The sequence below is a fragment of the Hirundo rustica genome, chromosome 14 (assembly GCF_015227805.2).
Source record: "Hirundo rustica isolate bHirRus1 chromosome 14, bHirRus1.pri.v3, whole genome shotgun sequence".
In the NCBI taxonomy this organism is placed as follows: Eukaryota; Metazoa; Chordata; class Aves; order Passeriformes; family Hirundinidae; genus Hirundo; species Hirundo rustica.
In genome coordinates this window covers 664,853-689,598 of record NC_053463.1, presented here as the reverse complement: position 1 = coordinate 689,598, position 24,746 = coordinate 664,853, and the positions used below count along the sequence as shown (strand labels likewise).

The following is a 24,746-nucleotide window of genomic DNA, read 5'->3' as shown; positions in this document are numbered from 1 at the left end:
GTAACAGGTAGAGCAGCACATTAAAAACACGGGGCTGGCACAGGACGTGCCCTGGAACTTGCTGGTATGAACAAAACAGAATCGGGGCAGAATCTGCCACAGCACAAGGGACCCGAAAACCAGAGCCACTGTCACCCCATCAACAGCCTGGGGTGACCACGGACAAACTGGGAAAGGCAACTCGCAGCTCTTGCAGGGCAGGACACGATTTTGAGATTGGGGGAATAACAAAAGTGGGTTGGAAAAAGCAACCCCAGCATTTGTTAGAGTGCTTTAAGCTGAACAACACAAAAAGAGCCAAAGCAGGATGAAGAAGTGGTGCTGGCACTTTGTCTGAACCCGGGGGAGAAGGAAAAGTCCCACTAATTGTGAAAGGCAAATGTGGGAGCACAGAACTACAGCCCCAAATCCTGACAGACTATGGGATGGGGAGCTTGAATCATCTGAAATGTAACTGAAATCGAAGCAAGAACTAGGACAAAAATTCATTAAGGAAAATCGATGGGATCGATTTTGGGAAGGCAATAAAGAGTCAATGCAATCACATTAATTACTGTTCCAGAAGTTTGGGGTATTTAAGACAACCTCTCTAGATATAACACTGGTTTTTATCAAGTCCTCCATGAAGTCAAGTGTTTGATCCTCTGCTCCCCAGAGACCACTTAGAAATTCAGTTACAAACTGCTAAATTCTGCACAGAGGAACACAAAACGCTCCTGGAAACTCCTGGGTCAACCCTCAGTGCTGGAGTAGAATGTGCAATGATCTCCACTGCTGACTTTGTGAGCATTTAAATCTAATTAAATCCCTTCTCCTATGGTTTCTCCAAACTCAGCAGCACTGCTGCCCGGGCAACACTGAGTTGTTTTTCCTGTGCACTGAAGTTTGCTCATGCTGTGGTGAAAGAAAACATTATTTATAATATTTTAATACCCAGGTGATCACCCTGAAAGGTACCTACGGAGTCAGCGCAAAGCTTTAAGAACTTCCCCTCTGGAATAAGTGTAAGTGTTCCCAAAGTACAGGGTTAGAACCTGACTGGCTCAAGCAGCTGACGGAGCTCCTCTGTGCCCTAGAACTGTGTTTAATTAGGCTCACTGGCAATCAATGCCGTTGATCTGCACAGACACAGGGCAGGGGCTCCCTCCTGCTCTTCGCTCACTGAAGCAAACCCCAAATCCACCCAATGAATTCGATTTTAAATGTGATTTCATTTCAACGTGAAAGTTTCTATTTTAGTAAGTGAACATCAAAAATAAAGATTAGGAAAATCAAACACCTTTTTCAAAATTTAAGGAAAATTTAATCAATGTGCCTTAAATTATTTTACAATAACTACAATACTGACAAGCATAACGTTTTCCAAATGGTGTTTTCCTTGGAAGTACTGCGAGAGAGATTCCTCTTCATCCAGCAGAATGTGCACCATGAGGGAAGGAACCTCTGCCAGCCTCCTTCAGAAACCCAGCTAACATAAAGCTACAGACACCCCAATGTGGTCAGGTTTCAAGTGTCACAGAATTACAGATCCCTTTCACTTTTAAGCATCTGTTTTCTACTTCATAGTTTAAGTTTCTTAAATCCTGAAATACTCTCACAGTAAACAAACAAATAATTGAGACTGGAGAGCTTAGGAGGATATTGGTTAAAATACAGGAAATACTCCAATTACTTTTGTTCATTTGTGCATTTTTGGTGAGAGGGGTCAGGAAACAGGTTCCTCCTTCTCGCAGATTTATCCAAAATCCCCCAAATCCACAGCAGCTCCTTTAACTGTTTTGGATAAAAATCGACCAATTTATAACTGCAACCCTTCGCCCTCCCCTACAAAACAAAACAAAATGAACAAAAATCACAACCCTCAAATAAACAACCGAAAGTTACTTTTTCTAAAGATCTAGGAATGGGAAAGAAATCACAGGAACTTGATAAGCATGAACACGTATTAAAGCTCTGGACTCCCCAGGTCATTGAAAACAGTTTTCCAAGTCCTAAAAAAGTGAACACGAGACATTTTCCATTGTTCCAGGTGATTCAAACAAGTCTAAGTTTCATGATAGCAACACGAGACAGTTGTTTGCAGCTGTTTCTGGTCCAAGTCCATGTTCCAAGCTGGGATTTTCCTTTTGGCCCCCTGGAGTCCCCCAGAGTCTGTTCAGAAGACGGAGATGAGGGCGAAGACTCCGTACAGCAACGCGCAGGGATAGGCGACGAGCAGCTGCTGGCCCTCCATGGCTAAGGCAGAGATAAAGATCTTGGAGGCGGAAAAGCTGCACCAGCCAATAATTCCAGCCGTGAGAATGATCCCCATCGTCCCCCTGGAGAGGCAGAAAGAGGAGAACTCCTGTGAGCCCTGTGTAAATCCACCTGTAGGAGTCACACCCGGACTCATCCCACAGCTTGTGCACGTTCTGATGAATTTCAGCAATTGGCATTAAATGAAATATTCCCACTGAAAGCACTGGCACAGGGTTCCCAGAGCAGCTGTGGCTGCCCCTGGATCCCTGGCAGTGCCCAAGGACAGGCTGGACACTGGGCTTGGAGCAGCCTGGGACAGGGGAAGGCGTCCCTGCCATGGCAGGGGAGGGGCTGGATGAGCTCTTCTACTCCAAACCATTCTGGGATTCCAGAATTTTAGAACACTATCAGTCAATTATGATGGTAGAAAGCCCCCTCCAAATGAACTCTGTGCATACAAAATTTCAAAGCAGTGAGTAAAAGAACTGTGGCAAGCTGTTTCTTTTCAGTCCCTAAATTCACAGAGCCAAGAGGAATCACTCTCATTTTCTTGTATTTGTAAAAACCTAATTTGCATCTTCAATAATAACTCCTTTCAGACTTTACTGGTGCTGAGACCTGTCAGACTCAGAGCTGGCTGAAAACAAACCTGAGATTGCTCTTGGAGTCTATGTATTCAAAAGCTGTTAATTGACTTAGAGGCAAAGCCAGGATTCACCCCCCTTTGCCCCCAGTAAACACCCAAAGCCACCGATAATTAACTCTTGCCCTTACTAAAGATCCCTGTCACATTCAAATCACACACAGCCCCAGCACTGAAGGCAGAAATCCCTCTCGGTGATTTCCCTGCCCACGGTGCCAGCGGCAGCACTTACTGCAGCGAGAAGACGATGGCGAAGGAGGAGAGCAGGATCATGGGCAGCAGGCAGTAGCCCAGCACGCTGGCCACGCAGCCGAAGGACACCCCGGTCATGCTCATCAGGTTCAGCAGGCAGAACATGCCCAGGCAGCCGATGGCGCTGATCCCATACACGTACCCAAACTGGATCTTGCCAGCCTGCAGGGGCACAGCGGGTCAGGGGGGAACGGAGGGATGGAACAGCACGGGACGGGGTCAGGATGGAACTGCACGGGATGGAACCAGCACGGGATGGAACCAGCACGGGATGGAACCAGCACGGGACGGGGTCAGGATGGAACTGCACGGGATGGAACAGCACGGGACGGGGTCAGGATGGAACTGCACGGGATGGAACCAGCACGGGATGGAACCAGCACGGGACGGGGTCAGGATGGAACTGCACGGGACGGGGTCAGGATGGAACTGCACGGGATGGAACCAGCATGGGATGGAACCAGCACGGGATGGAACCAGCACGGGACGGGGTCAGGATGGAACTGCACGGGATGGAACAGCACGGGACGGGGTCAGGATGGAACTGCACAGGATGGAACTGCACGGGATGGAACCAGCACGGGATGGAACCAGCACGGGACGGGGTCAGGATGGAACTGCACGGGATGGAACAGCACGGGACGGGGTCAGGATGGAACTGCACGGGATGGAACCAGCACGGGATGGGGTCAGGATGGAACTGCACGGGATGGAACCAGCATGGGATGGAACCAGCACGGGATGGGGTCAGGATGGAACTGCATGGGATGGAACAGCACGGGATGGAACCAGCACGGGACGGGGTCAGGATGGAACAGCACGGGATGGAACCAGCACGGGACGGGGTCAGGATGGAACTGCACGGGATGGAACAGCACGGGATGGAACCAGCACGGGACGGGGTCAGGATGGAACTGCACGGGATGGAACAGCACGGGACGGGGTCAGGATGGAACTGCACGGGATGGAACAGCACGGGACGGGGTCAGGATGGAACCAGCACGGGACGGGGTCAGGATGGAACCAGCATGGGATGGAACCAGCACGGGACGGGGTCAGGATGGAACTGCACAGGATGGAACCAGCATGGGATGGAACCAGCACGGCGATGGGGTCAGGGTGGGATCAGGATGGAACCAGCACAGGATGGAACTGCCACAGGATGGGATCAGGATGGAACCAGCACGGGGAACAGATCTACCCACCCTGGCACAGAGCAAGGGTGGGCACAGGCATTGTCCCCCAGCCCCAGCTCCCTCACTCCCATCCCACAGGGAGTGTTTCCCCCCAGAGCCCCAGGACACCTCCAGCTCCAGGAGCCTGGAATTCCTCCTGTGGATCTTAATGAACGAGTTCTGATCTGACTGTTGTTTTCTGATCTCAGCCCAGGAACTGTTTAGGTTTTAATCAAGGACTTCTCATGCTAACTGATTACTTGCAATAATGATCTTTACAGAACTGGTGTGTAAAGACAACAAAACTGTAATTCAGGAACTTATTGACAAACCCAGGGATGAAATCCTTTAATTTGTGTTAGAATGCACGAAGTTATGGCACAAGGAAAATGATAAAAAAATCCCAGGACCAGCTGAGACTGAGCTGGCGAGCACTGGGTGTGAACTCGGGATTAGCTGAGGGAGACTTTAAAAAGCCAAACCCAAAGTTTGCTTGTTCACAAGCACACGGAAGCACACGCGGGTTATGTCCATGTGTTCAGGCATCTCCTGGTTTTCCCAGGCTGAGCCTGATGCTTCCCTTCCAGCACCTGCCCAAGGCACCCCTGCAGGACACGGGGCTGTGCAGCTTCCAGGGTGTCCCCCTCCAACAACTTCCAAACTGGATGTGCTCAGGCCCGGCTCTCCTCCTTCCCAAGCAGCACAGGAAACAATGCCACCTGCTGCCACCTCTGTGCCAGGCTCAGCCCACTTCCTTTCACCACATTCCATGGCTTTTTTTAAAAAGCACACAAGAGAAATAAATTTTTAGGAAAAATAAATTCAAACATATCTATTATAAACATGTTCATTAATTTGACTGGCCTACTTTCCATAAATAAAAGTTACTTATTAAAGTAGGCTTGAAGTCCCCTTGGTACCAAAGTGTGTCTTAACTGTCACAGCAACGTGAAATTTTAGGCAGAAATGAAAAGCAGTGCCTGAAGCATTTAAAGTTAAAACAGATGAAAACCGCTGAAGCTTTCAATGCCAAGGAACCCTGTTTGCTGTCACCCCACCACTGACACTCATGAGTCACTAAAGCACAGTCTTATTCCAGTTAAGCTCATTTAGGAAACTGAGCAGGCTCCAGCAGTGCCGGCCCACTGAGCAATACAGAGTGAAAGCAGCTTTGCTCCAGACTGACCTGGCACTGAATTCCCACCTGGTGTGTCAGAGCTCACCCATCCCACCACTGTGAGAGGCGCCAGTGCCTCCTCCGTTCCATGCACACACAAATCTTTGTCCTGTGCAGGGTGAGGAGCCGGACTCTGGTGATCCCTGGGGGTCCCTTCCCACTGAGGACCCTCCCTGAAAAGGACGAGCTCTCCTGGCCCCCGTGCCCAGGGCTCTGGTAACCCTGCAGGGGCTGCAGCCCCCTCCCACGCCCCCCAGCACCCCCTCACCAGCAGGAGGGTGGCCCCAAAGGCCAGGCAGAACACCATGGGCCCGGCCAGGTCCGTCTCGTTCATGATGTTGCCGTCAGCCACCTTCAGGGGGTGCAGCACCGTTAGTGTTTTCTGCCAGATGTGGTCGAAATTGATCCCCAATTCTGCAAGTGAACAGAACATGGATTTCATTTCTGCCCCTCCTGCTGCCCCACTTGCTCCACCCTTTGTCTTCCCTGCTTCCCCACTTCCCATCTCCCCCAGATCCGTGATGGGCACCAGGGATTTGAGCCCTCCCCTCTTTCCCCCCGCTGCCTCCACACATTCCTCAGGTGCTGGGAAGTGCCCAGGTGGTTTCTGAAGGACCAGGGAAAAGCCCAAGCACAGAGTTCTGGGTTCACAGAGGTCCCTCCAGCCCAGTTCCCTGATTTATTTATGTAAACAAAGTAGTATTTTTAATAAAAATGTCCAGGGGGTGGAAGGTATCATGCCTGGGGACAGGTGTGACAGATGCCTGTCTGTCCACCCAGTAACAGGGAGGGTTTGTTCAGTTTGGAACTGAAAAATAACAGAAACAAGCTGGAAGCTGATCCCAGCGAGGCAGACTCAGGTGAATATCCAGCCTGGCACTCTGCAGGGGCTGTACCCCACACAGGCACTTCTGCAGTGTTTAGCATTCCCTGTTAGCAATGAAACATTCCTGTTCTAACCAAGAATCAGCTCAAAGGACCTGCAGCCACTTGTTTTACAGACGTGGGCAGTTACAATTATTATTTACAACAAGAGGAATATTAAGTGTTTTGTCACAGAGTCAGCTCTCCCAGTTAAGTGATTTAATCTGCCACGGAGTAGCTGGCGCAAAGCAAGAAAACACAAATTTCCAACTGCAGAAGTTCGCACAGGAACAAGGATTTCACGCGCCAAAATACAGGCTCAAAAAAACCCAACAATCAGTGGGAATTCCAAACACATTGAGCACTCCCAGCAGCAGGGAATCCACACACTGCTACCAACTCATCCCCAAACTAGGAGGAGTTCTGGATTTCGGCCACAGCAAAGTTATACCTTCTAAGAGCGGAGGCTCATCCTCAAAGTTGCTTCCATAAAAAGACTGTGCTGAGGCTGGAGTGTAGCCCTGCGTGGGCTGGTAGATCTGCCCCGTGTAGGGCTGCTGCTGCTGCATCATGTCAGGGGGCACAAAGCCACCCTGCTGGGGGTACTCGTAGCCTCCATAGGGCCTGCAAAGCACAACCCCACGTTAGGGCACACCCAGAGCTGCTGCTGAGACACCTCCTGCAAGGCAAAGCTGGTTCCAGTCAGTACCCCAGCGCAAACCCTTCCTTCTGTCTTCAACAGTCCCACAGGTCCTCCACACAAAACCCCAATCAAAGCCACCCTCTGCCCTAAACAAACTGTTCTTGCCACTAATCCATCCCAAGTCTAACCACAGACATTTCCATAAACTTTTCCAGAATCTTTAACTATGGAAACAGAAGGAAGGAAAATGCAGAGCTCCTCGCGTTAGCAGAGTCCAGCCCCGTGATCCTGTTCAGGTCACAAATGGCACTGACCTCCTCCATCCATCTCAGGGGTCACATGGAGGGGACAAAGCCCTCAGCCCGAGGCTGGACGTTCACACAGGGCTGCCAGGATCTCCCTGGCCCAGGAACACCCACCACACCTCCCTGCTGCAGCCTGGGACTCAGCAGGACACTGCAGGCTCACTTAGGTGACACTAATTACTAGTTCCCAAGTGGGTGACTGGAGATGGAGCTGCAGAAGAACAGAATTTCTTCTCCCAAGGACATGCAGATCACTCATATAATTAAAATCATTCACATAACTTGTCTTTCAATCTTCTAACACTTGCTCTGAAATCTACCAGGCACAGAATTCAACACAAAACTCCTTTGGATCTGCATTTACAGACAGAGTTCAGCTCTCCATCAAACAGAGCATTTCCAGAAACCAGCAGTTGGCTGAAGTGCCAAACCTTTCCTGGAGACACAGGCTGTCCCAGAAGTATCCTAAGGGAGCTAGAGGAGAGCTGGAGAGGGACTTTGAACAAAGGCCTGGAGTGCCAGGACACAGGGAATGGATTCCCAGTGCCAGAGGGCAGGGCTGGATGCGATCTTGGGCAGGAATTGTTCCCTGGGATGGTGGGCAGAGCCTGGCACAGGGTGCCCAGAGCAGCTGTGGCTGCCCCTGGATCCCTGGCAGTGCCCAAGGCCAGGCTGGACACTGGGGCTGGAGCAGCCTGGGACAGTGGGAGGTGTCCCTGCCATGGCTGGGGTGGGCCGGGCTAAGATCCGGCGTCCCCCCAAGCCGAGCCCGGGATGCCGTGGCCCCGGGGTGGCCACACGAGTTACTTGCTGTACGGCCGCCCGCTGTAGTCGTAGGGCTGCGCCTGGTCCTCGATGCTGTAACTGGTCTGGAAGAACTCGGTGTTGAAGCCGTCGAACCCGGACATCGCCCCCTCTGCAAGAGAGCAGCGACGCGAGTCCCGACCGCTCCCGAACCGGCCCGCGGCCCCCTCCGCCGCTCGGCCCCGGGACCTCGCGCGGCGCCGGGGGCCCGGCCGCCGCTCCGCCCCGTTCTCCGGGCAGTCTCTGCCCCGTGCTCCCTCCCCGGGGTGCCGCTCCCTCCCCGGGTCCCGGCCCCACCTGCGGCCCCGGCCCGGCCCGGCCCCGCTCCCGCCGCCGCGGCCCCTGCGACGTGTCACGGCCGCGCCTCCACTTCCGGGACAGCGCGCGCCGCTCCGCGCATGCGCGGGACGGGAGCGCCCCGGCCCCGGCCCGGCCCCGCCCAGTCTCGGCCGCACCCTCAGCCCCGCCCCGGCCCCGCCCCGGCCCGTCCCGCCCTCAGCCCGGCCTCCCTCAGCTCCGTCCCGCCCTCAGCCCGGCCTCCCTCAGCCCGGCCTCCCTCAGCCCGGCCTCCCTCAGCCCGGCCTCCCTCAGCCCGTCCCGCCCTCAGCCCGTCCCGCCCTCAGCCCGGCCTCCCTCAGCCCGTCCCGCCCTCAGCCCGGCCTCCCTCAGCCCGTCCCGCCCTCAGCCCGGCCTCCCTCAGCCCGGCCTCCCTCAGCCCGGCCTCCCTCAGCTCCGTCCCGCCCTCAGCTCCGTCCCGCCCTCAGCCCGGCCTCCCTCAGCCCGGCCTCCCTCAGCTCCATTCGTCCCGCCCTCAGCCCGGCCTCTCTCAGCTCCGTTCGTTCCCCCCTGAGCCCCGTTCGTTCCCCCCTCAGCCCCGTTCGTTCTTCCCTCAGCCCCGTTCGTTCCTCCCTCAGCCCCGTTCCCCCCTCAACCCCGGCCTTCCCTCGAGGCCAGGCTTAGCCACAGGGGGTCGGTATGGCTCCGGTGGAGCCCCTTCGCTCCCTTCCATATGTCCGCAAGAAATATTTTCCTGTGGCCACACGAAAGCTTTGCTAGAGCTGTGAATCTTCCTGCCTTTATTACAGCCCGGCTGTTGGCCCGGCTCTCCCAAATGAGCTGCAGGGCCTGGGAATCCGGGGGAATTGAGGAGAACATGACTGGCACTACGAAAACACTCTCATGTGAAGAAGCACCTTCAAGTGTCACTCAGTGTTTATCCCCCGGGCTGGGGAAATGGATTTTAGCAGCCTTTAGAAGCCCGTAAATTAGAAATTTTTTTTATTAACTCTCTCATGTCCCAGAGCTGAGCACAGGGGAGTGACCATGCTTTGCTGGCTTTGAGGGGACAGCCAGGGAAAACCTGAGGAAGCGTAGCTGAAACTTCCGACTGAGCTGAGTCAGGACTGCTGCTTTATCTCTGTTTTACACCTCGCTGAAGGGGTGTGTGGTGAGGTTCAGAGTTAGAACCGTTCCCATCCTGTCCTTGATGTACTCTGAGCTCCGGCAGCCTCCCAGAGCCAAGCATGAGCCGTGGGGACACACGAGATTCCACAGGCCATGTCCCTGGTTTAAGTTTGTGTATGCTTTTCCTTTCTTTTTTAAAATTCATTTTGGCTCAGGACAAAGTTACAGTTGTTTTGTTACAAATTTGTTTATGTAACATTGAGATGACTGTATTTAAATCACAGCCCTGTTCCACACCTCACCTGCAAAGCAGATCTGATGGTGCAGGGTCCATGGCACTGCTGAGAACAGGCTCCTAGGAAATGTGTCACTTTGTGGAGCTGAATGGAGCAACGGTGGGGAATTACAGGCACGGATCACAGAGATCAGTAACTGTGCTGTAAGCTGCTTCATGCAGATTTACACCTTAGGAAAATGAGTGTTTGAAGGCTGAGGAGATGCCAGCTTTCACGCAAGACGTGCACAGTGTGCGGGCTGCGTCTGATGGCTTAGTGCCCCTTGGCTGAGCTGTGTGACTCGCTGCAGCTCACTGGGCAGGGAAATGAGACCCAAATCCCAGGCACTGGGCTGTGTAATTGGGATCTGCTGGGGGAAACGCTCTTTGCCGAGAAATCTCTTTGGGTTTGCTTAGATTATTAGAATTTCCTGACGGCTTAGGTCGAGCTTTCATTAAGGAGCTCTCCCTGCACCGACATCTCAGCAGTGCTGTAGGGAATCACGTGTAGGATGGATTCCCAGCCCTCGGGGCACAGCCCGTGGGTTCAAGGGGAGGGCAGGCACTGCAGCTGCACTGCTGCTCCCTCCTGATGGTTTGGGAAGGGCAGCCTGTGGATTGCCTGGAGCTGCAGCCTGGGGAAGCACCGGGCACTGTCCCTTTGCTGAGGCACCAGCTGCAGCTGCACTGGGGGCTATCACACAATGCCAGCATCCAACACTGCTTTGGGGTGAAAAGAGCCTTAAAACTCATCCCATCCATAGCCCAGATTGCTCCAGGCCCCACCTGGCCTTGAACACCACCTGGACAGGGAATTTGGATTTGCAAGAGACCCTGAAATGTCTCCAACCTGGGAAGAGTTAAAATACTTATAAAAGTACTCAGTACCTGGGTTACACAGTGCTGGTGTCAAGATAATGCTACCAGAGCTTTGTTTTAGCTGTAATGTTAAAAAACACACTATAATTACACCAGTGTTAATAACAGGATAATTTGAATCAGACTGAGAAGTAAAGTATTATTCAAAGATCTTTGGAGGAATTGGGAGGATGGGGAAAGGGAGAGGAGGAAGATGTCTGCTGAAATAGGCCTTATTATGGCAGAACTTGAAAGGGAGGGAGGAAGGCAGCGCCTTGCAGAGGGGAGACTGAAAGCAGCCATTTTTGTTTGATTTTCATCCTCAGTTGCCGGTGTGTCCATGAGGTCTCTGCCTGCCTGCACAGGCTGGCTCTCTTGCAGGGTCAGGGCTGTTTGTGTAGCAGATTGCGTTGTTGAACAGCGGCCACGGGATTCCAAAGGAGTTGTCAGCACACATATATCAATTATTCTCCGGAATGTTCTCTGTGTGCAGTGATTGATACGGATGATTCCCTCGTACTGTCAGCTTTTGGGAGGCTCAGACCTTGTGCTCTGTGTGTGCTGTGGGTTTGGTGCTCGCCAGGAGGAGCAAAGAGTTTCCTGTGCAGGAGCTGTGACCCCTCTCTGTGTGATACACCATGGTAAAAAGCGATGTCCTGTCTCCATTTGAGCCTTGCTCCGAGCCTGTGCTCGCACCCTGAGCAGCTGGGAAAGCTGCTCTTCCCCTTTGCTTGTTTGGGATGAAAATACATTATGCACTTGTGTTATGAATAAAAGATCAAGGGCAAATCTGTGTAATGCTTTACTCTGTGAATAAACCCGCCTTCATGGCACTCACGCTCTTTGCTGGAAGATCCTTTCTCAGGGACACTCAGCCATTTAGTGTTGCTTTATGCTTTTTCTTCAAAGTGAAAGATTTGTTAGGGCTTCCCATTCGCACGTACTGCTGGATTTGAGCAGATGAGAATTTCACTGTGTGTAATTCACACTGCTGGATCAGGGGATAATCTCTGATTTAGCTCGGTATCACTTGTTCTTGCCTGGCTTCCCTTGCAGGGAGCTCGATGTCTGGAGCTGGGTGATGAAGAGGATACCCCCCTGCTGGAGAGGTGGAACTCGCAGGAGTCTGGGATTGGTTCTTTGCTCTTTGCCGTGGGTTGAGGCTGGATTGGCAGCCCTGTCTGGGAGCACCAGTGCAGGACACAGTTTCTGCCTCTCAGGGAAGCCACTGGCCCCCACGATAGGCCCAGTGCAGACATTTCCTTATTCCTCTACCATGCCACCATTCTCAGAAAGTGCCCTCTTCTCACTGGCTTGATGGAGTTCTGCCCTGGGAAACATTGCCTGGGCTCAGTACTTGGACACAAACCTGCTGAGAAGCACAGAATGTTACAGGGAACGGGGCTGAAGGATCCTTAGGTGCACCTTGAAGTTGTACCTGAATCAAAGTGCAAGCCTGGAACTGGAAGTGCTGTTCTTCTTTTTTCCTTTCTTATTTTAACTATTGTGTGTAAAGATCACACAGAGTGACGAAAGTTCTCACGCAGCTTTTTAGGTGGAATCTTCTGTCCGAAATCCATGGGTATATTTTTTCCTCAGAATTACTACTTTGGTTTCTGCTACTTTCAATTGCTCCTTCTCCAGGCACCTCAGAGCCCTTGTGTTGTTGCTGATAAACAGCTTCCATGTTTCTCACTATGTGTGGGTGACTTGATTCGAATTTCCAGCCTGTGTGTTTCCTCTGGGGATGGGAGGTGATACACACACACACACGCTGCTACTCCAGCCCAGGTAATGCTGCCCTTCCTTTCTAGCACTCATTGCTGCCGCTTTTCAGACATCTATTTTTAAGACCCACCAAACTCGATGAAGTCAGTTGTTCCATGATTTCCTGAAATGCCAGTTTAGCGCTTTGTCATAAGGAATGACCTCAAACCTGCAAATGGTGTCACAGCACTCATGGATTGGCTTTTCAGCACAGACTTTTGGAACATACACTTTAAGCTAAATTTTCCCTTGCCTGTGCTGAAGGTTATGAAGGCATCTGTCAGAAGTGAGAAGTGCTTTATCGTCCTCCCTTTGATGGGTGCTTCTTTTCTCTTCCATCAGAACTGTAGTTGCTCCTTGGTGTGGTCCTGACACATATTTTGCATTTAGGTCACCATGTATTTGGCCCAGATTTTAAAGTTTCACTCTCTCAGGCTGCATTTTGATGGATTTGGCCCATGGCTCGTATTTAGCTGGGGAGCATTACGTGATGCTTTTACTACTGAAGTCATTTCATCAAAGGAAATTGTGTTACAGTGAAATGATTGGAATGTCCCGTGTAAAGAAATAAAAGCAGGTGCTGAATTGCTTTCATTATTATTTGAAAAGTGCAGATGCATTTCTAAAGCTGTTGTGATTAAAATTCTAAGGTTTTTGTTCTTTTCAAAGGGCATTTCTGATGATAATGTTTCAAAAAGACTTGGAGCTTAGAGCAGTCTGTGCTGGCTAATCACACGGAATGGAATCCGTGCCTGATGCTCGGCAGAGCTCGTCAGGAGTCCCAGGTGTGGATAGCTCCTGTCCCCCGTTCACCGAGCACCTGCACATCCCTCTCAGAGTGTCCTGGCCCCGGAGCAGCGCCCGGCCGAGCTCCACCCCAACCTCGGCCTTTGGTTGTTATCACAAATGCTTCCGTGCTGCTCTGAACCCGCCAGTTCTTACTGGGGAGAGGGAAGTGGTTCTTCCAGCCCTGCCAATATGGCACCCCTGCCTCTATGAGAATGGATTTTAATCGGATTGCAGCCTATGAACTAGCATGGACAACGGAAATATTTGCAAAAGCTGATGCAGTTCTCCCTGCTTGCAACAGGGACAGCACCACCACTCCCAGAGGCAGCTGCCGTTCCCTCTGGCTGGTCATGCAGAAGTTAAATCCTGCCTGCACACACTGCACCAGGCTCTTAAAAAAGTAATGAAGACATTTAAGTGAACATGATCTCACATCCCACCTTTAAATCCTCTGTGCAGGGGTTATGGTGCACTTGACCTGCACTGCTTCAGCTGCTCTGCAGAGCCACAAGGGCAGGGCACAGGGCTTGGGCTCTTCTCTGAGGCACAACCAGGCGGCCACTGCCCTGTAGTAGCACCAGATTCTGCTGGTTTGAAAACAAGGATCCTGAAGTGAGAGACAGACTCTGTTCAGCAGTTGCTTCAGAATTATTGAATTAAGGTGAAAATAAAGGGTTTGATTAACTATTCACCTCTCAGATTTAATTTGAAAAGTCTGTAGGTACACAAATCATGATTTTCTGTCTTAGCCTTGAAAGTGATTCTTTTTGGCTATTTTGGTTTGAATTATGGCTGCATTTTCAGAAGAATCTCACTGAAGTATCTGCAGCCTCAGCTGGTCACAGCATGGTGCTAATACACTGAGGCTGTGGATTCAATCCCCATGTGGGCCGTTTACTTAAGAGCTGGACTCCATGATCCCTGACTCTTCCAACTCAGAATATGCTGTGCATCTGTGAACTTAAGTGCAGTCAGCAAAATCTACCCCTGCATGGTGACTCCATCACACAGAGACTTCACTCCAAAGCTTTTGGTCGACGTTTGAGTAAAAGGCTTTCTTTCCTCATGTGCTCATCGTTCCGAGCAGAATATTTTTGCCCAGAAGCGCCCTGAGCTGGCGCAGGGCTGTGCTGCCCGTTCCCGCGGATGCCGGGCGATGTGGGGTGCTCCGGGGAGCCGCTCCCGCAGCTCCTCCGCTGGGTTTCGGCTGCCGGCGGGATGCCGGCTCCGCTCTCCGTGCCCGCAGCTCTCGGGCCGAGCAGCGGGGACGGACACGAGGTGGCGGTGCCGGCGCGCCCGAGGCTCACCCCGTTAGAGAGCCACAAGTAAAGCGAGTCCTCCGCACCGCCGGAGCCGCCCCCGGTCCCTCCTCCTCCCTCCCGCGCCCCGCGGCGGGTCCCCTCCCTGCCGGCTCCGGGGACATGAGGAGCCGCGGCAGCGGGAGCGAATCCCGGTCCTGCCTGGCGACGAATCCCGGTCGTGCCCGGCAGCCGCGTTCCCCGGGAGCCCCGCGCTGCCCGCCCGCATCGCCGGCGGGGACCCCGCGGAGCCGGGACAGGCACGTTGCGGGCGGGCAGGGGACGGGCGCTGCCGGCCGAGGGGACGGAGCGGGAGGGACTGCGCCGCAACCGGAGCGCTGAACGGCGGGAGGCAGAGCTGCCCGGCCCCGCCGGCCGCCGACCCGGTGAGGCGGCGACCGGCGCTGTCCGCGGTGCTGCTGCTGCCCGCGGTGCTGCCGCGCTGCCCGGCGCCGTCCGTGCCCGGCGGTGCCCGGCGGTTCTCGGCTGTGCCCGGCTGTGCCCGGCTGTGCCCGGCGGTGCCCGGCTGTGCCCGGCGGTTCTCGGCTGTGCCCGGCTGTGCCCGGCGGCGCCCGGCTGTGCCCGCCCGTGCCCGCTCGCGGCGCTGCCCGGTGCCGGTGCGGGACGCGGGCGCCCATCCCGGCCCGACTCCTTTAAGATGATGCAATCGGCATCGCCCTCCGCGCTGCCGACCCCGCGCGGCTGAGCGGAGCCCGGAGCGCGCAGCGGGGCGGAGCGGAGCGGAGCGCGGCGCGGGGCGGCCCCGGCGGTGCCGGCGGTCCCGGCGGGCCATGGGGGAGCCGCCGGCCGCTCTGCCTCCGCGGGAGCCGCCGGAGCCCGGCACTGCCTAGCGCAGGCTGCGGGCTTTCTGCAAGTCATCGGGGCCGGCGGACGGGCCCCCGCTGCCCTCCCTCTCCCCCAGCCCGGCGCATCCACTCGGGAATTATTTTATTTATTTATTTATTTATTTATTTATTTTCCTCCGCCGTGCTGTATGTACTGGTTTCCTCGTCACTCGCCACGGTTAACTTCCCTGTGACTCGTTTAACACTTGAGACCTCCGTGGATGCTACTAAGAGCACTTCTCTTGCCTTAGCTGTCCCTTGCTGGGATCGGATTCACACTACCCGGACCCTGTGTGCCTGTATGTGTGTTCTGAGTGTCTTGACATTTTGGTTTTCTTTGCAAGAGCTATGCATTATTTGTAACCAAGGTAAGACTCCCCGTTCTTGTTGCCTCATGTGCATGTCTAATTTAGATGTTTCTTTAAAGATGAAGTATGCAGTTTCTTTTAAATGCTGGAGTCATATGTAGCCCTTTCATTGATGAGTACTTGTGAAATAGAAGCATAGAACTTGACAAAAAAGAGAGACCTATTTAGGTGATTTAGCTTGGCTCAACAAACTGCTCTGCTTTTCTCTGTTGCAGCAGCTGCGGTGCTTAGAAGGGTAATTTGTGCCTTGTTTTGTTTTCCCTTTTCACAGACCTGTGAATGACCATAGGCTTGGCTTGACCTTGATTTTGACGGCTTTGTTGGAAGATCTGATGATGTGATTGCATGTCATGAGGTGATAGCTCTCCAGCCTCCAGCCTCCGTGGCTCAGTGTATAAACCACTTCTGCCACTCTGTCACCCATGGACGATTCAGATTTTTCTTTTAAACAATCCTTTTGGCTATTTTTGTTTTCTCACTTCTCCTTTCCCCCTTGTTTCTCTTTAATGTTGGGAGCCTTATTCTACCCTCTGATGTGATTGGTATTCCTGCTTCTCCGTGCTGCTGATTTCCAGTTTAAACTACGATGGCTCTAAGTGGCAATTGCAGGACTTACCTTCCTGCTCGGGAGCAGGGCACGGGGCTGCACTCCTTCCCCGAGGTGGTGGAGCTCAACGTGGGTGGCCAGGTTTACTTCACTCGCCACTCCACCCTGGTGGGCACCCCTCACTCCCTGCTCTGGAAAATGTTCACCCCAAAGAGAGACACAGCCAACGATCTGGCCAAGGACTCCAAGGGGAGATTCTTCATCGACAGAGATGGTTTCCTTTTCCGCTATATTCTGGACTATCTCAGGGACAAGCAGGTGGTTCTGCCCGACCACTTCCCAGAGAAGGGAAGGCTCAAGAGGGAGGCTGAGTACTTCCAGCTGCCGGACTTGGTCAAGCTCCTGACTCCCGATGACAACAAGCAAAGCCCTGACGATTATTGCCACAGTGACTACGAAGAGGTGTCCCAGGGCAGTGACACCAGAATATGCCCCCCCTCGTCGCTGCTACCGCCGGACCGCAAGTGGGGATTCATCACCATCGGCTACCGTGGGTCGTGCACTATTGGCAGGGAGAGCCAAGCCGATGCCAAGTTCAGGAGGGTCCCAAGGATTTTGGTTTGCGGAAGGATTTCTTTGGTCAAAGAGGTTTTTGGAGAAAGTTTGAATGAAAGCAGAGACCCGGACAGGGCTCCAGAAAGGTACACCTCCAGGTTTTATCTCAAGTTCAAGCACCTGGAGAGGGCTTTTGACATGTTGTCCGAGTGTGGATTCCACATGGTGGCCTGTAACTCCTCGGTGACGGCTTCCTTCGTCAACCAGTACACAGACGACAAGGTCTGGTCCAGCTACACCGAATACGTCTTCTACCGTAAGTACCAGCGGCGCTGGGGGCAGCGCAGCCGCAGCCCGGGCACCGCCCGCCCTGCGCCAGCGCTCCCGGGCACGGCGCGGGGCTCGGGCTGCGCTCGGCCCGGGGACTCGCGTTTCCCCGGGGCTGTGCGGGTGCAGCGGGGCTGAGCTCGGCCGGCCCGGCCTGGCTAGGTGGCAGCACAGACTGCCGAAAGCGCCGGTGCCCGGAGGACGCGGTGCCTCTGGCGCTGTAAATCCGCCCCCCGGCGCCTCGCACGCTTCCCGGGACACAAACCGAGGGTGCGAACACCGCGAAATTCGTTGCACAGAGCCTTCGAGTGGGATTCGCTTTGCAAAGGTAATAGCGGCTTGATAATCGTCGGGCGCGGGCAGCCAAGCCATCTGTCGGCAGCCCTGACACGCTTTTACAGGGGGAGGGGAAAACACAATTCCATCCCTCTGGCCGCGTTTCAGCGGGGCCCTCTCAGAGGCAGCTGCTGCGCTCCGAAACGAGCGCTCCGAGCAGAGAGGGGCCGGGGCTGGGCCCTGTTACACAACACACCCGTAGAAAAGCGAGTGTCCTCTCCAGGAGAAGCGTGTGCCTGCCTCCCGCAGCCACGGCCGGTCCGCGCTGCTCCGCCAGCCGAGCCGCCAGCGCTCAAGGGCGCATTGACTCGGGAGCTGACACCCAGGTACAGCCCGGTTACCAATGGTAACACCGGGGTGAGCTGGGTCCGATGAGTCTGCACCAGGAAATCAGCGCACAGCTGCTGGGCTGAGACATTGGAGAGGTTCGTGAGGCTGTCTGCCTCCATTTTCATGGAAGGAGGATGAAGGATGGAATGATTGCCCCGTCCATCAGTGCAGCCAGCTGCTGCTTTGGCCGATGGCCTCGGGATAGAGGGACGGCGGGACAGAGGGATAAGGCAGAGCTGCTGCCCTGGGTGTGGTACTCACAGTGAGCAGGCTCCTGGCCTGGGGAGCTGACAAAAGTTTTCGATGGAAGATGCATCAGGAAGCGAACAGTTTGGATGTAATTCCATGGATTCAGCACCATCTACTCTTGTGTGGGGCTCAACAGGCAGCCCTAATCTGCTTATGCAATGAAGCTTAAGTTAGCATCCTCAAAAACCATCTGGGTTTTTGACATCTGTAGATTTACTTAAAATTAGTTTTCTAGCTGGATTTCTTAGCAAAATGGTTCTAAGGTCATGGATCCGCTTATATTCCGACAGGGATAGATGATTTGTGTTATTAAGAAGCTTCTGCTTGAAATTACGGTGTCTTGTACAAGTTCTAGGAGGAGAATTAATGTAGGTAAAGGAATGGATTAGAACAAATTTTGCTGGCATTTATATTTAAAATAAGAAAAAAATATAAGTTCTTTATAGGCACAATGGTCCCTGCTAATTGAAGAGAGGTTGAACATAGGTTTTCACGAATTAGCAAACATAGACTTACTGGTTTTCATATTCTCAAATTTTTACCTTCAAGGATTGCTCACTGCTCCCACATCACTACAGCCAGGGCAGGGACCAAGAGGAGAGGTACCATAGAAATTCTGGAGAATGAAAGTCCATAGCAGGTGTCACAAAATCTCTCCACAGTTAAATCCAATTGAAGTTCCTGGAAAAAATTCTATCTGGTTCAGCAGGCTTTGGATTTGGCTCTGATCAATTTTGTGGGGTTTTGACACTGTTACAGTTTCAGAGGTGGATTTTTCAGAGGGTCTATCCCCATGTAAAAACCAAAGCCAGGCTATGGTGCCAGATGACCCTCTCTTATCCCAACCCTACTGGTTCAGTTCTGCCTGGTGCTGCTGTGGAGCTCTGGCTGCGGATCTTCCCTGGCCCCACACTCAGGGCTGGCTGCAGCTGGAGCACCTGCCAGCAGGCTCCAGAATTCACCTGGACAAAAAGAACTCCCTCTCCAGATCTCCTGAAATAATTTCACTCCTATTGTCCCAAAGCCGTTTCATCTGAAACTTTGAGCACCAATAAAATTGACATCTGGCTTTGCAGTGGAACACGACGTCTCCTCTGCAGCTGCTTAGCCATAATTATTTATTTAGACGCTGCCAACTGTGGCTATGTAAGCATTAATCCATCAAGCTGCTGTGAGCAGGTTAATGGGCCTGAACCTGGGAGGTGTCTAATGCAGCTGGGGAGGCAGAGGCAGAGGTGGGCTTTGCAGGGCTGCTCAGGAACTCTTGTGAAAGGCCTATGGGAGGAAATCTTCCTAGCTGGAAAAGGGTGATTAATTCCAAAGAAGGAAGAATACAGGGAGGAATGGTGTTTCAATACACCGAATACATTGTATGCTCCAAATACCACCGGGAAGGTGAATGCCTGTGGTTGGCATGAAGATAAAGAACATTTTTCATGTGCAGATCCATCTGACGGCGGCTGAGATGGACCGGAGGGGGTGTGAGCCGAGCAGCTCTCGCAGAGTACAGCGTGTGCTGCCGAAGCACTGCACCATCAGTACTGCACAGCCTCTCTTCCCCTGGGCCCATTCTGGAGCTCTGAGGGCAGTGTGGGGATCCCCGAGTGGGGTTCCCCGAGGGGAGGCTGCCCCAAACTGAGCCCTGCAGGGTGAGCCTGGCACAGCCGGCCCGGAGCTGTTTGCTGAGGAGAGCCCTGCCAGGCCTGGGGACAACAGGGGCACAGCCGGGCTGCAGCCAGCCCCAAATGTGCCAGGGCACGGCAGGGCTTGGAGACAGGCTGGGATGGGCCAGTGGAGCCGGCCCCAAACAGCTCTGTGACACACAGATCCTGGGGATGGGCACAGCGGTGGGCACGACAGTGGGCACGGCGGTGGGCACGGGGCACTGCCGGGCTCCTGCTCGCAGCAGTGAGGCTGGCTGAGGGGCTGCTCATGCATTTCCTTTCCCTCCAGTTTCTGCTTTAGCAAAGACGTTTCCTTAAATTTTCTGCTGGCTGTGGCTGGGTTTCTGACCAGAACCGTTTTGTGGGTTCCCTCACTATTGCTTTCATGATCTTAAAGTTAAGCATCTCCAAACCCTCTCATTTTTGAGAAGGGTGAACAACCTCTGCTTGGGCCTTCATTTTCACCTGTTTTCAGCCTGTATAATGTGACGAACCGAAAGTGAGCACTGGAACATCTGCTGGGAGTGGTGCTGGGAGCGGGGGCTGTGACAGCAGCCGGGCTGGCTCAGCGCCCCATGGCCTGGCCCCGTTCCTGGGCCGTGGCAGCGCCGTGCTCCTCTCCACCAGAACCCAAAACCAGCCCTGCCTCCTTCCAGCGCCACCGCTCTGCCAGCGCTGGGTGACGCCCTGCTGGGTGCTGGCATTGCCGGCAGAGCAGAGCAGCAGGGTGGCAAGGGAGCGGGCCTGAGCTGCTGCCAGCAGCGCTGTGACACAGCGGGATGTGCGTGCCTGGGGGGCAGCTGGGACATCAGCGACACGGCACGGCACGGCACGGCACGGCACAGCACGGCACGGCATGGCACGGCATGGCATGGCACGGCATGGCATGGCACAGCACGGCGTAAAACCGCCTGTCGGCCCCATCTCACGCAGTTTTTGCCCCGGCTCCCTGGAGCCATGCCCCTTGCCTCTGGGAAGGGCTGGCAGTCAGGATGGTTGGGTGATCTGGGGGAGCCTCCCCTTGCCCAGCTGCACACAGGGAGCAGCCCGGGCGCCTGCAGATGCGCAGAGGGAACTGTGAGATGTTCCTGGTGCTGCAGCTCTGGAAGCCAAACGTGGATGAATGATGCTCCTGCTCCTGCAGGCCCTGTGCTGGCTCCGCTCGCTCCGGAACCCTTTGGATTTGGGGCCTCACCTTGCTCTGAGCAGGAGCTGGCCAGGTGTGCCTTGCAGCTGCAGGCAGGAGCCTGATGTGCAGGGATGCTTGTCAAGTAGGCTTCAGAGTATCCTGGGATAAACGGATGAATCCTCTTGGGCGGGGATGTGCAGGAGGAAGGAAAAATGCTGGGCCATATTCCCCGATGCCTGTCCATTGGACACGATTCCCTGGGATAATCCTGGTGTTCTACAAGAGGATCCATTTGGGATTGCTGCAGCCAGCCGGGGCCTGTCACTGTGCGTGTGTGACTGAGCTAAAGGATCCCATACTGATGTGCCTGCCACTGACTCATAAATTCATTGTGTGGCAGAAATTTGACTCACAAAACGGAGCAGCCCTTCCACAGTGACACCCACAGCTGTGCTGTCAAACGGGAGAGATGTGGGAGAGGAGCATCACCCAGCTCTCTTTAAACCAATAATGTCACATGATCCAGGAGCTGCTTCTGTCTGCTTTTAAATCAATGAGGATCAAAATGACCCCAAAGCAAGCAAAATGAATTCTAATCCAATGAATAATGCAAGCTTCTGCCCCGCTGACAGGAGATGTTCCTGTTTCCAGGTAATTATTGTCATCATCGATGCATCTGGTCCCTCTTGCCAAAGCAAACCCTCTCACCAGGATGATCATCTGCAGGTGGTGGGGCTGCAGCCAGCCTGGTCTGTTCATGGCTGCAGGACCTCGCTCCGAGCTTTTTGCTCTCCCAGTTTGTCGGGGGAGCCTGAAAAACCTGTAGAGCTGTTGATTAGAGTTACTCCATAGAAGAGAAATGCTCTTATTTATTGGAAACCAGTCGTGTCAAATCTGATTGTCAGATCAGGCCAAGAATCTGCTGCTCAGTGAGTAAGCAAAGCAAAACTTGACCAAAGAGTTGGTTGGATTTAGGGCTCAGGGTTTGTTCTAACAATCTCCAGAAAGCGATGGTGAGGAAGCAGCAGGGATGGCTTTGGGCGCTGGCCTGTCTCTGCCCAGCTCTCACCGGCCGTGAGAGCCCCTCCTTGTCCCAGCAGCAGCGCAGCAGCCAGGCAGGCTCCTGCCAAAGACAAGCCTGGTCCATCTGTCCCTCTGTCTTCTGTCCTCTGTTCTCTGTCCCTCTGTCCCTCTGTCCCTCTGTCCCGTGGTTCTCTGTCCCTCTGTCCCTCTATCCCTCCGTTCTCTGTCCCTCTATCCCTCTCTTCTCTGTCCCTCTGTCCCGTGGTTCTCTGTCCCTCTGTCCCTCTGTCCCCTGTCCCTCTGTCCCTCTGTCCCTCTGTCCCTCTGCCCCTCTGTCCTCTGTCCTGTGGTTCTCTGTCCCTCTGTCCCTCTGTTCTCTGTCCCTCTGTCCCCTGTCCCTCTGTCCCTCTGTCCCTCTGTCCCTCTGTCCCTCTGTCCTCTGTCCTGTGGTTCTCTGTCCCTCTGTCCCTCTGTTCTCTGTCCCTCTGTCCCTCTGCCCCTCTGTTCTCTGTCCCTCTGTCCCTCTGTTCTCTGTCCCTCTGTCCCTCTGTCCCTCTGTCCCGTGGTTCTGGGGGAAGGAAGGGGCGCTGTGGGTGAGGAGATAAATCAGCCCTGCCTGCAGAGGTGTGGAGCGGGTTGTGGCCCGCAGTTTGTGTCTCCCCTCTCCCGCAGGCTGCCAGGAGGGCAGTGTGCCAGGGGCACTGCAAACGCTCCCGGGGCTGGCTGGAGCCAGGGCCGGGCACCGCTGTGGGCACATCCCGGCTGTCCCCAGCCAGCACTGCTGCCAGCAGGGAGGGACTGGAGGCGCGGCCTCCCCGCCGCACTTGCAGCGCTGCTGCTGCTCCCTGATCCAGAAAAAGACCATAACCACTAAAGGATTAACCAAGGAGGGCTGGCATTTAGGGGGGGAAAAAAAAATCAATGTGTTTGAAAGCGCAGCCTTGAGCTGGCTGTTTGCCAGCAGCAGCGCACCAGGTCCCACGGCCCCATTTCGGGAGCCGAGCAGGGTTTGCTGAGCTGAAAGCGGATGTGTGCCAGGGAGGGACGTGGGCACGGGCATCTGCTGCCCCAGACTGGCACCATCACCCTGGGGCTGAGGAGCCCCAGCCCCTTCCTGCAGCTCCTTCAGCCTGCTGAGCTCTGGCCTTTTCTGGAGCTTGCTGAAATGTGGCTGTGGGTCTCAGGAAAGCAGGATCAGAGTGAAGGAGGGTAAATAAGAAAACACAACCCGAGATTTGCCATTCGGTAAATACCAGCAACATATTGTGCACGCAAACGCTTCCTTGCAGCAGGTTGGGCTTTTTCTGTCCAGCCATCCTGGATTTGTTTAATTTTGTAACCACGATATTTTCTCAGTTTCTCCTCTTTTTTTTTTTGGGGGGGGGGGTGCTTTTTGAGTTCAAGGCTAATGTACAATAAATATGGAGACACAAAGCAAAAATCTAAATTGCATCTTTGCAAGCAGAAAGAAGAACTCTTTTTTTTCCTTGAGTTTTCTTGCTCAAAACTGTATATTTTGTGCAGAAAGAAAATAGACTAAAGTGCTTTAGGCTTGGTGGAATCACTCCAATCGTCACCGAGGTGTAATGCAGCCTAAGCTGGCCAGACCCAAGAATCCTGTGGCAGTGATTCCCCTGCTACTCTCAGACACACTCTAGTTAATTCTGGAATGCAATCAAACGTTGCTGCCATTATCAGGCCTCCTAATGCTGCTCCCCGTGCTTGAGGGACAGCGGAGCTGAAGCTCCGAGCTGCTGGGCTAAGGGAGGGGGTGTTCAGATGGTTTGGGAGGTGCTGAACACGTGGAATGCCTCCTGGGCTCACCCAGGGCTGCTCTGAGGACTCAGGTGTGGTACAAAAGGGCCTGAGGTGACGTGCCCCTGCCCGGCTCGGGGCAGGAGCCTGGCATTATCCCAGGCTCGTGGACCTCTCTGAGGCCCTCCCAGCAAGCCTGGGCTTTATCCCAGGGTGACAGGACTTCCAACACAAACCATTCCATGGTTCTACGGTTCCATGACTTCTGGAACAAATGTCCCTTGGAACGGACGTTCCTTGGAGCGATTGTCCCCCGGCTTTATCCCTGCCGGCAGGGGCTGGGTGAATGAGATGGAGAATGCCCAGCAGCCTCCTGGGTGGGCTGTTCTCCTTGCTTTTCCCGAAGCAGCTTGCTAAGTCAGCTGTCTGGTGGTGTTTGAAGGAGAGCCAGAAGTCTGGAGCTGTTAGAATTGTTTTGCATTTCAGTAGCCAGTCCAAGCTGTGTTGAAATGCCTGTAAATGTAAATTGGTCAGCTGGAGGCTGACCCTGGCGACCCCTCTCTATCGGCTCTCACTCGTGCCCTCCCCATGCAGGAGCTGTTCATACATCACTTGTGTTACAAATTTCCCTGCACTGCCTCTGGATCTCCTAATGACATGATTAACGATTTCCAGGAGCTCATTGATTAGCTGTAAGGGCAGCTAAAAAATCCCTCTAGCAGAAACAAAGTGAGGAGAACTGCGGCCATCCTGGTTTGCAATCCATCCTGGAAATTCCCTGCTGTGATGTTGAAGAGTGAGTGCAACATCCCTGAACACTAAATTCCAAGGAGGAGAATGATCCTGAGCTTTGGGGAGGGTTCCTAGAAGAGTCTGGAGGGAGCAGCAGCCTGAGGGATGCTCCCATGCTGGATCTGAGCAGGGGCTGCAGCTGGGAACAGACCCAGCACTGCCCTCCTGGATTCCGGCTTTGGCCAGGGCCTCAAAGTCAAGTTTAGAGGAAAAAAAAAAAAACTCTCTGCATATTTTGGAGGAGACTCATTTCAGGACTTCAGACTGAATTTCTATCAAACTGAATCAGAGTGTATTTTTACAGCGGAATTAAATCAGGCTGAAATAGAACCCAT

At 53.8% G+C, this 24,746-nt stretch overlaps 2 protein-coding genes across 2 annotated transcripts in view; one reads left to right on the top strand and one right to left on the bottom strand.

Moving 5' to 3' along the window:
- Positions 1 to 1,280: 1,280 nt before the first annotated feature.
- On the bottom strand, positions 1,281 to 8,470 carry YIPF5 (Yip1 domain family member 5). The gene is made up of 6 exons (XM_040078570.2): positions 8,399 to 8,470; positions 8,105 to 8,213; positions 6,801 to 6,973; positions 5,754 to 5,899; positions 3,114 to 3,295; positions 1,281 to 2,318 (listed from the first exon to the last, which is right to left on the bottom strand). The coding sequence occupies exons 2-6, from the start codon at positions 8,203 to 8,205 to the stop codon at positions 2,156 to 2,158; spliced, it is 765 nt and encodes a 254-aa protein (XP_039934504.1). The 5' UTR covers positions 8,206 to 8,213; positions 8,399 to 8,470; the 3' UTR covers positions 1,281 to 2,155.
- A 6,903-nt stretch (positions 8,471 to 15,373) lies between these two features.
- KCTD16 (potassium channel tetramerization domain containing 16) overlaps positions 15,374 to 24,746 on the top strand; it is a 60,432-nt gene continuing 51,059 nt past the window's right edge. The window contains exons 1-2 of the mRNA XM_040078628.1: positions 15,374 to 15,704; positions 15,976 to 17,122. Coding sequence (XP_039934562.1) covers positions 16,291 to 17,122 — 832 coding nt within the window. The 5' untranslated portion in view covers positions 15,374 to 15,704; positions 15,976 to 16,290. The remainder of the gene's footprint in view (positions 15,705 to 15,975; positions 17,123 to 24,746) is intronic.

What these genes read in the sequence shown, in the direction of transcription:
- YIPF5 (XM_040078570.2), bottom strand. Translation starts at nt 8,205, where the DNA reads ATGTCCGGGTTCGACGGCTTCAACACCGAGTTCTTCCAGACCAGTTAC. An exon ending in TTGGGGCCACCCTCCTGCTG is followed by an intron (nt 3,296 to 5,753) that starts GTGAGGGGGTGC and finishes GTGCCCCTGCAG; the next exon opens with GCTGGCAAGATCCAGTTTGG. An exon ending in GCCATCGTCTTCTCGCTGCA is followed by an intron (nt 2,319 to 3,113) that starts GTAAGTGCTGCC and finishes CTGCCTCTCCAG; the next exon opens with GGGGACGATGGGGATCATTC.